At 45.3% G+C, this 13,171-nt stretch overlaps 1 protein-coding gene across 9 annotated transcripts in view; it reads right to left on the reverse strand.

The window, feature by feature from the left end:
* Positions 1-13,171, reverse strand: part of PBRM1 (polybromo 1) — a 298,934-nt gene that overhangs the window by 269,069 nt on the left and 16,694 nt on the right. For all 9 annotated transcript variants that reach the window (XM_078661902.1, XM_078661899.1, XM_078661897.1 and 6 more), the window contains exon 2: positions 998-1,153. In XM_078661902.1, the coding sequence (XP_078518028.1) occupies positions 998-1,138 (141 nt within the window). In that variant the 5' untranslated portion in view covers positions 1,139-1,153. The remainder of the gene's footprint in view (positions 1-997; positions 1,154-13,171) is intronic.

Raw genomic sequence — 13,171 nt, forward strand, 5'->3', positions numbered from 1 at the left:
AGTTATCCTCAGTCCTTAGACGGTAATAAAAAAGACAACCATGTCTGGTTCTTTCCATCTATTGAGGATGGCGAGGATTGCTTGCTTATTTTTATTTGTCAAACGCAACACAATGCCAAGAAATGTCCACTTCAAGGTGTGCAACGAACCAGACCACTCCCATTCAGATAAAATAAACAAACCCCAAAACACAATAAATAAAAAGATAATAACATTCTAAAACCAGACAAATTCTGCCCGCAATAGGCTAGTTAAAAAAATTTGAAAAAACACCACAAAAGGCACACCGGGTAAAATGCAGCTGTCAATCAAAGACTAACATTAAAGCATCGTAAGTCCAAATTTGGTAAATGGACGTTACACATTTGGATCAAATCTTTACTCAAGGAAGTTGAACGCCTTTCAAGACAAAGAATACACACCTCCCTTATCCTGTTTCCGATCACTGAAAAGGAGGATATAATACAGATCTGAAGCGCCAATTTTGAGAATTCAGCATACCCCGCTAGTGAAAACTAAACTTAAAGGATTAAACAGTGGGTGACTTTATTATGTAGCCCTTAACATCAAGGTCAATGATACGAATATTCTTTACGTAAAATAGACGAAAGGGACAGTAAACATATACAATAAACAAATACACACATGTATGACGTGTAAACAACAATTATGGGCAAAGCTTGTTGAATAAACCAAAAAAAATTCAGTGGAAGGAGAGCAGCAGAAGAGTCATCAGGAAAGTAGATTGTACGATCAGAAGCTTGAGAAGCAAGTGGCAGAGTGGACGGTGGCACCAAGGGATTTATGGAACAGTTCAAAAAGAAAAATGACGAGTAATCAATTAGGCAAAATATATATATGAGGATGCTGTATTTTTTCTTGGCTAGCAGGATTGAGCATTGCCTTCCAAACAAATCTTGGTATGAAATGAAGTCGAGAGCAAAACCTTGGATAGCCGAATTAAGGAATGAAAAGGTCTATGAGAAGGAACACTTACGGGATCCACGTTTGGGAGGTTCGACAGCCTCTTCTTCTTCCGGCTTGGCCCGGGTGCACTGTTTGACAGGTGTCCATCGTCAAAGTCCCCTCCACTGGCACTGCTGGAAGGAGAGGTCGCTCGTCTCCTCTTGGAACCCATCAACTCGAGGTTCTCCTGAAAGAACCGGAAAGGGATTTCAATAAAGGAATTTCTGCAATATTCAACATCTCAGGTATTGTGTCATATTCGCCTTTAATGGCAAAACTGAAATATTAGTAACGCATCCACAAGAGCCATTGACCATTATACATGCAGCTTTAGATCAAAAGACGTGTCAACGTGCTGCACAAGTCATTTGTATTCGGATATACACGTTTTTTATAGCTCAATATATGTGTTGCTGGCTATAAGGCTGACTGGTATTAAGATTATGGGGAGAGGAGTTGGCCTAACGGCTAGGGCAGTCAACTCGCATCTGGGGAACCGGGTTCGAGTTTTGGCAATGACGCTGAACATCCTGTGATTCTAGGCAAATCACTTAATCTCCCCGTGCCTAACAAAAATGAATGTGTCCTCATGTAATGCAACTGGTGCTATGTAAAGAGCTCTGATACCTTCGGGTCAAGTTTGCGCTATATAAAACTCTGTTAAAAAAAAAATGTACACACACACACACACACACACACACACACACACACACACACACACACACACACACACACCCACACACACCCACACACACACACACACACACACACACACACACACACACACACACACACACACACACACACACACACACACACACACACACACACACACACACACACACACACACACACACACACACACACACACACACACACACACACACACACACACACACACACACACACACACACACACACACACACCCCCCCCCCCCCCCCCCCCCCCCCCCCCCCCCCCCCCCCCCCCCCCCGGTTCTTAACCATTTCATTTCTGTAGGCCCCACACTCAATCACAACTTGAAGCCAGGGACCAGCAATTTCTAGGATTAGTACCTCAAAAATAATACACCAAAATACAGGAATGCGTATAAGTGTAAGAAACTGGCTCTATATATTACTACACCAAATTGAGGTGTAGTGTGCATACAGTCCAAGTGTTCCCAGAGGTAGGCAGAAGTTAAAGTTAGATAGAACCTTACTCTCTAAAGTGGTAGCTGGGTCGAGCAGTAAGGCAGTATCAGAGGACAGTGTTAAGCCTTTGATGTACACACTCAGTCAGCAAATGAATTCACACACTCCAGAACTGAACTCTAAGCCAATTGTTTTTGTATACAAATATAGTGCTGTTTATTTTTAGAACCAAGCAAGCCTGGCACAGGTAAGCATTAAATACTTTTCAGTAATACGTTAGTGGATATAGAACTGTTTGAAGATGCAATAGGAATTGTACTTTGTTTGATTTACAAGGGAGCAGTAGTATGAAGCACTTAGCAAATACAGTACATTGGAATGAATAGGCTTTTTCAATATATTGCAGGTAAGTTACTTTTACGTTATGTTTTCTAACTCAGTGCTGGATGCCTAGATTCAGCATGGGACATGTCCTGCAAACAGGTGAGAAAACACCTTTTGGTTATTTGTACCATTTTTAAAGAATATCTTTAGTTTTCAAAACTCCACACAGTCGTTTTTTTGGAGGGAAAATAGTCAATGTTATCCTATGGAGGAAAAACAGGTTATCGGTTTGCAGGTAAGTAATTGACTGTGGTAGTTAAGGTTCTGGTGTTAGATTCAGGGGTCTCCCATGGTCAGTGAGGCACTGTTGTTGCACCCTCAGCGGCACTCGGGCTGCCGGGTGCAGAGTCTTGAGGCCCAATGTTATCCTACGGAGGATAGGGGGTCTCCGGTTGGTGGCTGCTGGCAAGCAGGCCACAAGGTTGTGGGAGCAAAGCTCCTAGGGTTTAGCTCAGGGCAAGTTGGGGACCAAAGTAGCACCAAAGGCACACCCTCAGCGGCACTATGCCGGCCGGGTGCAGGGTGCTGTTTTGAGGTCGGGTGCTCTGTTGTTCCCAATGGAGAAGCTCCGGTACAAAGAAACACTGCAGACTCGGAACGATCATCTTCCAGGTGCGACCACCACTTCGAGGGGTAAGTAGGGATGTAGAGGGTTAGTTAGGCGCCGTTGGTTTGGGCACACAAGGCCGTAGGGCGCCTGGTGCAGGGGTGCCTTGGGACGTCGGATTTTCTTACCCGCTCTGGTCGCGGTAGGGGTCCTCTGGATTGAGGCTTCAGGCGTCGACCGGAGGCTTGAGGAAGTTCAGGGGTCGCCGGATCTCGGATCAGGATCTCCTCGTGGTATTTTTCCACTCGAGCTTGGGCTGGGTTCGGCAGGTGCAGAGTGGGCTGGATTCTCGGTTTCTGGTTTGCACCAGAAGCTGCAGTTTGAACAAGTCCGGTTTTCAAAGGAGATTCAGTCTTTGAAGTGAAGGCAGGCAGGTCCTCTGGGGTTTTTGAGTTTGCTGGCTGCAGGACACACTGGGATTTCGCAAGAGCAGGTTCGAGGGGAGACAGGCCTGTAGGGCGGGGGCCAAGTCAGAGGGCGCCGTCCTCTTGTTAGCTCTGCACAACTTTTTGCCCTTCTTCTGATATTCTTTTCTTGTCGTTTTTGGATCTGAGGAAGGAAGGTTCAGGGTGCTCCCTAAATACTAAATTTAAGGGCGTTACCGGTAGGTAAAGGGCAGGGACAATGGGTCCCTTCCCTGGGGGGGGTACATCTCCTATTCTACCAGTTGCTGAAAGCAGCAAACGGTCTGGAGAGGCTCACTAAGGAGGCATGCCTTTGAAGCTTCTCCTTCGTGAACCCTGCCCATCCTGGGGGAGGAGGCTTGGTACCTCGTCCCAGGATGTGCATTGCTTCAGGCCTCTGAGAGCAGCATCTCTCGACCCAGAGGTCCAAAAACTTGTCTGGTGATGGCAGCCCAGGCAGCCACTCAGTCAGGTCCCTAGAAGTTAGTCGAGTTTCAGCGGGCAACTCTAAGATGCCCACTGGGGTGCATTTTCCATTAAATCCCACGCTGGCATCAGTGTGGGTTTAATGTGCTGAGAAGTTTGCTACCAAACTTCTGAGTTTTTAGTGCAGCCATTATGATGCTGTGGAGTTCGGAATGACAATCTCCTAGCACCATATACTCAATGGCAGCACTGCACTTACAATGTCTAAGAATGGACTTAGACACTTTAGGGCTCATGCACTTGTACCCTCACCACTGGTCTAGTGCACCCAGCTAGAGGGGTGACTGATCTATGCCAGGGCAGTTGGTTGTATGCATGGCACACAGGGATGTGTGCCAATGCCGACTGTTCATTTTGTTCTGCACCAAAACATGCAGCCTGCAAAGGCAGTGTGTGTCAGGGTACAGGGCCCCTAAGGGTAGCACAATAAGTGCTGCAGCCCTTAGGGGTCTTCCCTAGTCACAATGCCCTGGGTACCTGTGGTACCATTTACCAGGGGCGGACATGTGGCCAGAGATGCCAATTGGGTTTAGGCTTCAATGCAGTTTTCGGGAAGGAACACAGATGACAGGAGCCCTAGGGCACACTCAGTCAAAGCACATCAGCAATTCAGCAAAAAGTGGGGACATACCATGCAAGAAAGAGGACAGTTGCTCACAATAAGTCAAATAAATTGTGTAATATTTTAGTTAATTCACAAACAACAAATATGCACCCCAAAAAATGTTAATAAACAAGTTTGAGTTTCTCAAAATGTTGTTTTATTCTAAAAGTCGAGACATATCCTCGACACCAGCAGATATCTTTGTTTATTTTGCTCCTAATGCCTATTCTCTATTGGTCGGTTCGCTCCAGTGCTTCAATTGAGGCCATTAGTCCCTCACACCAAATTGTTTGCTGTGCCCAAGTTGCTGCCACTAATCAAGATAAGGATATTTACTCAGGGCCTTGAGACCCTCGGGGTGATTTGCAGCCCCTTACAAATCTTTGTTTGACCTACATTTGTAGCTTCCAATTTTAAATTCCTTCTTACTTAAAACGTGTTTTAAAATTTTTATTTTAAATCTTGTCATGTATATATACTTTATTAATCTACAGATGATATTTATTTTTTTAAACAATCACGGACCCCCTTCATAGGTGTCACATACTCCTAGGGGTCCGCGGTACACAGGTTAACAGCTGAACTGGATATTGCATTATACCAAAAACAATATTTTCAGTTTCAATCTGTGTTGAAAGAAGATAACTGCAGAATAAAAATGGAGGACAATCCGCGAGATCGTTCAATAGACTGGTTTCCGCCACACCAGTCTGTACTACGGACGTATCTACCTTATGTTCCGCCTTAGCCGTCTCTTAGGTTACCACGGCCCCTCTACTCTGGTGTTTATTTAAAATCTCACGGTGGCTCAACAGTGGCTCCATGGGGTGGTCTTCGGTCACTCCTTGGCGCACTCCATTTAGTCATTAGTGGTGGTTTAACAGTACCGTGAGCCGGCTGGGTTCTGTCGCTCCACATAGTATTCATTTGTAGTTACCCAACCCCTCTTGCAGCCGGACCGCAATAAAAGCAATGCTGTAAGGAGAAAAGACTCCTAATGGGTTTGCTTCTAAATACTCCGACACCCTCAATAAAGATGATGCCTCCATGGTCTTCGAGTAGGAGACAGACATTCCTAATGAGGGTGCCAAGTTGGATTTAATCAGGGCAATTCATGAGAGAATTTCCTCTGCAGAAGTAGGTATAAGCGCTACTGTATGAATGGTATAGCAACAATACTGGCGGCCATTTTTATCAAAGCTTAAACAAATGTGTGCGGCTATGCAGTATTTGTAAACCAATAAAACGCGCTACTGTCACAAAACCAGCGCGGACTCACATTACGGTATCTGCCAAATTCTATGAGGCACTTTTCCTAGACACCAGGCCAATCCAGAGCATTAACAGATAGAAAAAGATATATGTTGCGGTCTATTTATGCTCTGGAAACTTTGGATTAGGCCATAAAAATGTAAACTGCTCACGCAGGCATAAAAGACTTGCAGTGCCTTGTAGCAATGGAAAAAGTTCATACCTTTATTCAGACAATGGTCCTGCATTTCCGGCTGCAGCATTTATGGATGCTATGTTTTGTCTGAGAGAACAACTGCTGTAGTCACACCATGTCTGCTCAGAATCATCTGGGTCATATGAAAGGCTTGCACGAGTCATGATGCGAGCCATGGCTGCTAGAGTATTAGATCCAGGATTGGCTGGCTGCAAAATCTGTACAGGGTTCACAGAGCATTAAATAACAGGACTAGAGAAGTATTAGGTGGTCAAACCTCATTTGAAATACTCTTTGGAGAAGCAATGTATGCGTTTGATTTTGATGTCCATGGAAAAGTAGCACGGTCAACTATATCGAACCCTTTGGTACAAATGAATCTATTGCAGAATGTTTAAGAAACTAGACCTAAATTGTCTAACAGGAAAAATCCTGACTCAACCACTAGCAAAGATAACATTCTCAAAGCTGCTGGTGGGTGGCTCCTCAAAGTGGGTGAGATAGTGCAAGAAAAGATCCCCGAGTAACAGGTTTACACATTATAGGGCCAATTCTGTTCAAGAGACCTGCACTGACACCAAGATGCCTCCTGTGTGGATCAACATACTCTGCAAGAGCTATCCCAAAAAGAGGACGGACAGAAAGACTTATGATTGATTACAGAATTAGGGAGCCTGCAATGTCTCTCTTAACAGATAAGAGTTTTTATGAACGAACTACAGCTGTGGTTCACTATGATCCGCAAATAGAGCCTACATCACTTGAAATGATTCAGTTACAAACACATTTTACTGCACAAGAATGATTCCGATGCAGATTTTGAAAAACAAGAAATAATACATATTCCTCCAGTTAATTAATGCAATGTAAGCTTCTTGTTTGCTGTTGGTTTTGAGACAGCTGTCATCTTCCACCATGGATATACATCCGATTGCCACTGGAGTGTTTTTCCATTTAATGTGGATTATAAATTCTGATCATAATTTAGCTTTTTGTACAAGGGAACTATATTCCAGATAAGACAGTTAAACTTTGTGTGTTTCAGGAAATAAGGCCACATTCTTCTTCTCAAAGAGCACATCAGGATTATCAGACTGTGGACATCACAGCACAATCTGTGCTGGAGGGGTTTTGGTAATAGGTTCTGGATCAGATTACTGGTCCAAAACAAATGATTCAAATTCCATATGCATCAAAAGTCCCTTTAGTTGATGCTATAATGCATTACCCCTTTGCAAATTCATGGTACACAATTGATAAATAGTTGGTCTTCAGAAGCTACTCTAGACAACAAAGATTCTTTTTTAAATGCAAAAACTCATCAAGAGCTCTTTTCTTTTCATAATTACTGACACCATTACATTAATTGAACAAGCAGTCTCTAAAAAATATACATTCATAATAGAAGTATTGTGGAACTCCATCCATGGTCTGAATCATCTGCTTTTGATTATTGAGAACACCTTAGAGGGGCCCCCTGAAATCCTACCAGCCTTTGGGGTGTTGGCGGACCAGTTTCTACCAGCTTGCCACCCAAGACAAGTTTCTGACTTCCTTGGACGAGAGCCTTTTGCTCTCAGGACGTCAGGAAGAAAGCCTGTCCGGTAAGAGGGTGTCACACCCCCTCCCACAGATTGGGCGGCTGATTAGCCTTCCTAGGCCAGTGAGCTTCAAAGAAGTTGCTGCCTTTGAAATGCGAATCTGGTTTCCTCTCACAGGAGAGGAAGCCGACCCCCTGTGTCCAAAGCCCTTTGGCACCTGGACAGGTGGGAAACTGAGCTAGTTAGGTAGGCGTACACACCCCCAGGCTAGAACCGCCCCTAAGTTGGCCTTAACTTGTTTTGGGTACAACATTTCAGAAATGGCTATCTTTGTGTTGTCACACTTAAGAATTCTGGGACAGCACTAGACAGGGCACTAATGCGGAGGAAGACAGATCTGCACGTCAAGGAACTTCAGAGTCAGTGAGAGCCACACGGAGAGTGGCCCAGCTGACCCGTTTGCCCCTCTACAGCAGAAACCAAGACCAATAGTGAGATGTCCCTGTGTGCCCGAGGATCTCAAGGGTCAAGCCCCACTGTGGCTTCCCCCGGAATGGCCCCAGTCTCTGCTTGCAGCCTCTTTCTGAGTGTTCTCCTGTTGAAGTGAATGGGATACCCGACGCCGTGACACACCTCTGCACCCGGATGCCCCAGAGCCTTCAGAGGGGACCTGTTGATCTTCACGCCAGGCGAAAGACCGTGCAGAATCGTATCACTAATTCTAATGAAAGACTACCCATAAGGATGGCACTTGGCCTTAGGTTGCTGAACGTGTCAGTGCAGCTGGCCTCACACAACAAGAGGCTTTGCTATGATACTGAACGCAAGCCGTATCATTCAAACAGGTTTGTGGGTTTTAACCATCTCTGGAGCTTCAAATAGGTTTTTAATTTCTGAAATGTTAAAATTTGCTTAGGAGTTAGAAGTAGCAGAATTAGAATAAATATATAACAGTGACTATTTTGGAGCTTTCATTGTATTCATTCTCTTGGTAATTTTTGCTGCTGCCATTTTAGAGGTCATTATTGTAGTTACAAATAATATCGCGTGCATTCTTAATGTGATGTAGAGCTCTTGAACAGGTACAGAAAGTGCATCTACTGTGTAATCTCAGCACTTCTAGGAGTGTGCACATTAACGTCGTCTTCACAGTAACAACAAGTTGCAGTTGTCACATATAACTACATGTGTGTAGTTTGAATAAGATTGTCAATTCATATATATATATGTGTATTTATTTAAATAATACTCTGTTTATTTTATAAAACTACTTTGTGTGCCAATATGCTCCATGTGAAAGAGTAGAATTATGTCACTCACAGTGAGTTTCAGCCGATAGAAATAGAATTTTAATAAAAAACCAAAAAGATCTTGGTTAAAACGAGACCTTTCTTAAAGAAAGTCTCAAAAGTGCACCCAGGGTCTATGTCCTAGCATTAGTGCAGATTTACGCTTTTCATGAATTCACAAGAATTTACAGAAGTAGGCCACGAAATCATACTGCAAGAAAATATTAGTGAACAGCATTTTAGTACAAACAAATGTGCATGTGTAGATTTGCGCATGCGAAAATGTGTTGAGTCTTTGCAAATTCGCTTTCCCTTCAACCATTTTTTCCCGCAACAACCCTGAAAGAAATGTTACTTCTGCCCGCGTCAGGATTACATTTCCAATCTATGTCAGAATGGGAAAAGATTTGAGCAGAGCCGGTAAAAACTGCTAAATCATTTAAGTCAGTAGGTTTGCACAGATTCAAAAGGGCTTTCCAACCCTGAAACTATTGCTTAAAGCTACCTCCAGCCCAAGTATGTAGATCTGTGGAAAGATGACAAAACAAGAGCATTGACAGTATTCAAACCCTAGAATAGGATGGGCCCTGGCAAAATCAGAGAGGTTAATATCAGCTCTCATATAATGAGACGGTCGCCAAAATGTGTCGCCGCACTACATGGCACCAAAGGGACAAGTGGATTGTTTTAAATGACAAGTAGATTTATGAAGCAACCTGTCCCATGGACAAGTAGATCTTTTATTAAATTCCACACACCGGTTATTGATATGGGGGAGTGGGGGGGGGAGACCCCGCATGAAGAAGGACCTGAGCTTTCTCACCCCAGGGCTGGGGGCTTAGGCATTCCTGACCTCCAGTTGTACTACCAGGCAGCCCAACTGTGTTACCTGGTGGAGTCGGGCTGAATGCGATAAGCACTGATTGTTCCAGGATCGAGCGGTGGCGGGCACATTATTCTGGAAAGTTCCCTTTCTAAAGAAAGCGCATAGACACCGGAATCTATACATGTCCCCCATCACGCAGGCGACGGCGGTAGCATGGGACCGGTGTTCAGTGTGGACGGACTTCCTTTCCCTCACCCATGACTTCACTGTTGGACAACCCAGACTTCGTAAAGGGTGTAGGGCCTGGGACTTTATGAGATGGCGGCAGTCAGACTGTAGCTCAATGGGAAACTTAGTTGATGAGGATGGAGCGATCTCTTTTACCCAAGTATGCAAAGACTATGGTCTCCTTGAAACCGAACGCCTCCATTATATGCAACTCCATCACTGGATACTACACCCACATGACTGGGCTAATTCACAGCGCCACCGTACCCAGTACGAGAGGTGGTTGATCACTAAAACATTAGATAAAAGACTTATCTCCGAGATATATGCATTCCTGAACCAACTTAACAAACGTGTACAAAGCAACCAGAACAGACGGGAAAAGGACCTGGGGAGGAAGCTGAGCGACAGAGAATGGGAGGAGAGATATTAGAGAGCGAGGCACACAGCAAGCAATGTGGCCCTTACCGAAACACTCACCAAAAGTAGGTACGTACAGGTACTTGACCCCTGTACGCCTGCAAAGAGTCGACCCAGCTCGGAGTGGAGACTGCTAGTGGAGCCGTGGGATACAGGGGACCTTGGTCCATCTACTGTGGGACTGTCCCTGGCTACTTCACCCTGGTCACAAGTGCTTTATGACATAGATCTCCATCTCAATACAACCGCGCCAAGATTTCCAGCTTCTCCAATCTTGGGGCTGCTGAACCCATTAATGTACCCCCTAAAGTCCCGCCGAGGGAAACAGATTGGCTTGGCACTGGGGGCAGCTATCCAGAATATCCTCCTGCACTGGGGCACTTAGAAGACTCCCACCCACACTGGATGGCTTCATGGGCTGTGGAACATTCTAGGTATGGAAAAGATTTCGCTAGCCAACCAGGGCGCTTCCTTCGGGAAAAATGGCACCCTAATCTGTCCTTGCTTACACAAGAATTCCGGGAACTGACATGCCCTAAATACCTTTGCCTCCTAAGACTATCTGAGACAGACATGCAGTCCTAACTGAACCACCTAGTAGCAATGAACAGTTGTAGTCATCACGCTTGTTTAACGATATGAAGTGAGTGGGGGAGGCTGAGATATGTATGTATTTGCCAATATACTGCAAACCTAGATGTTTGATTTGATGAGCGACCCCTCGAGTTCTGGAGAGGCCTGTGTTGCTGATATTGGCATGGTATTGAACGTATAACTTAAAAAAATTAAAACATAACATTTAGGAGTTCTTATATAGAGATTGCAACCCTTCCCCAATGTGTACAAAAAAAATGCCCAATAGTCTACAGACTAGATACTTTGCAACTGCAAGAGTTTGAGGTAGGGTAAAGAAACACAGCAGCTGAATGTAAGTGAGCACACGGACTAAACTCACAATTGATTGCGTATATTGTATAAGTCACCCAAAAAAGAAAAAAAAAAAATCACTGGAATTATTTCTTCTTAGAAGAACTCTGAACTAGGACTCACACGCAGTGCAGTTTAAAACTGAAACCAAATGCTGGTAAAATGAACTCTGTGAGAGGAAACACAGCTAATACCAAAATAAACACATGCACAGAGCCACTGCCAAGAAACTTGAACATGGTCAATCATTTCCAAAGTCACGATTTCTGACTGTAAATGCGATATCATCGCAACAAAATGCTGTTTAAAATAAACACACACACAGAAAGCATTGACCTGCCCATATAAAGATCTGAACATGACACGGAGACTCCAATAAAATAAACAGTCGGACAAAGCAACTGGCATAAAGTACATTAGAAATCAAATTTAAAAAAAATAAACACTTGCAGAGGCACTGACACAGAATGCATTACTAAACTTAAAGCCCGAAACTAAAGCGACGATGTCATACGGCAACCCCCCTGCCTCTCCGAGACAGCGTCGTCCGGGTCGATCCCCGTCCTTGACAACGGAATCAGAAGCGTCCCTACCAACCCGGACTCCACCCCTCTGTCCTTCGTTACAGGGACCAATCGGAATCGGAACAGCACCGGAAGCAGTAGCCCGTGACCGCGGAAGACCCTCCCTGACTCTGGAGCCGGAGACCGGAAAAGACGGAGTTGACGATAGAGAACTGTTCAACTCGGCGAACTCGTGGCAGGAGGCTCAGACGAACACGGACCCAGAGACGACGAACCCGGAAGAAGAAGAGGACGTTTGGACCGAGGACTGGGAGTCCGCAGGAGGTGGCTGGGGAGCGGCCGTAACTCTCGGAAGAGTTGCGGCGGGGCATGTGAGTACAAGATCTCCATTGACAACTTCTGTAGTTAAAGTACAGTGTATATAGTTGTGTAGATTACCCTCTCTTTGGGACGGCGTATCACACTGTATATAATTCTTGTAAAGCACCGCCGGGACCACACTGACACTATTATATGTAGCCCTTCACCTCCCTCTCACCCATACACCCTGACTTTCCGCCTCTTGGCCTCCCGAACCCTACCCAAATCCCCTACCATCCTCACGGTCTCTCTAATCCTCCCCCACACCCCCTGGTGTTGGTAAAAGTACTCTGCAAGTCCCGTTCAGCTGGACTAACAGCCCATTGTGTTTCTTTCATTCCCGGTAACCTCGGAGGACACCATCCGGAACGGCCCACACCAGAGACCTGACATCTCGGCTTCACCTCGGAGAAGACCCGGACACCCTTCCCGTCGTGCTCATCTTTGTGTTTCCACGCTGCCCGACGAACTGTTGTATAACATAATAAAACAAGCGAAGTCATCGCTCACTACATACGGCCTTCACGCCTGTTATTCCGGTCCGCAACACCCCCACGATCACAGTTGGTGTCAGAAGTGGGATACACCGAAAGTATGGAGGCTACAGTAAAGAAACTGGCGGAAACCCAAGAACAACTGGGGAAAATGATGGAGCAATTCCTCAAAACTGCTGAGGATAACAGGGGGCAGTTACACAATGTCCTTAAGGGCCAAGGAGCCGCCCAGGATCAGGCAATGGGAAAACTCAACGACGTCCTAGGACAAAACAGGACAGTTGCCTCCCGTCCTTCAGAAATATGTGCCGGGGAAGACCCAGACTATTTTTTTAAAAACTTTGAGCGACTGGCCCAAGCAGCTTCCTGGCCCCCTGAACGTTGGGGGCAATATCTGGGTCCCCTGTTGACCGGAGACCTACAGTCAGCATATCAACAGGTTAACATTCAGGTACAGACCCCTTACGACGATATTAAAAGATGCATCCTGGAACAGCTGGGTATCGATGACGAGACCTATGGGGTAAAGC

This window comes from Lissotriton helveticus, chromosome 9 (assembly GCF_964261635.1).
Source record: "Lissotriton helveticus chromosome 9, aLisHel1.1, whole genome shotgun sequence".
Classification (NCBI taxonomy): domain Eukaryota; kingdom Metazoa; phylum Chordata; class Amphibia; order Caudata; family Salamandridae; genus Lissotriton; species Lissotriton helveticus.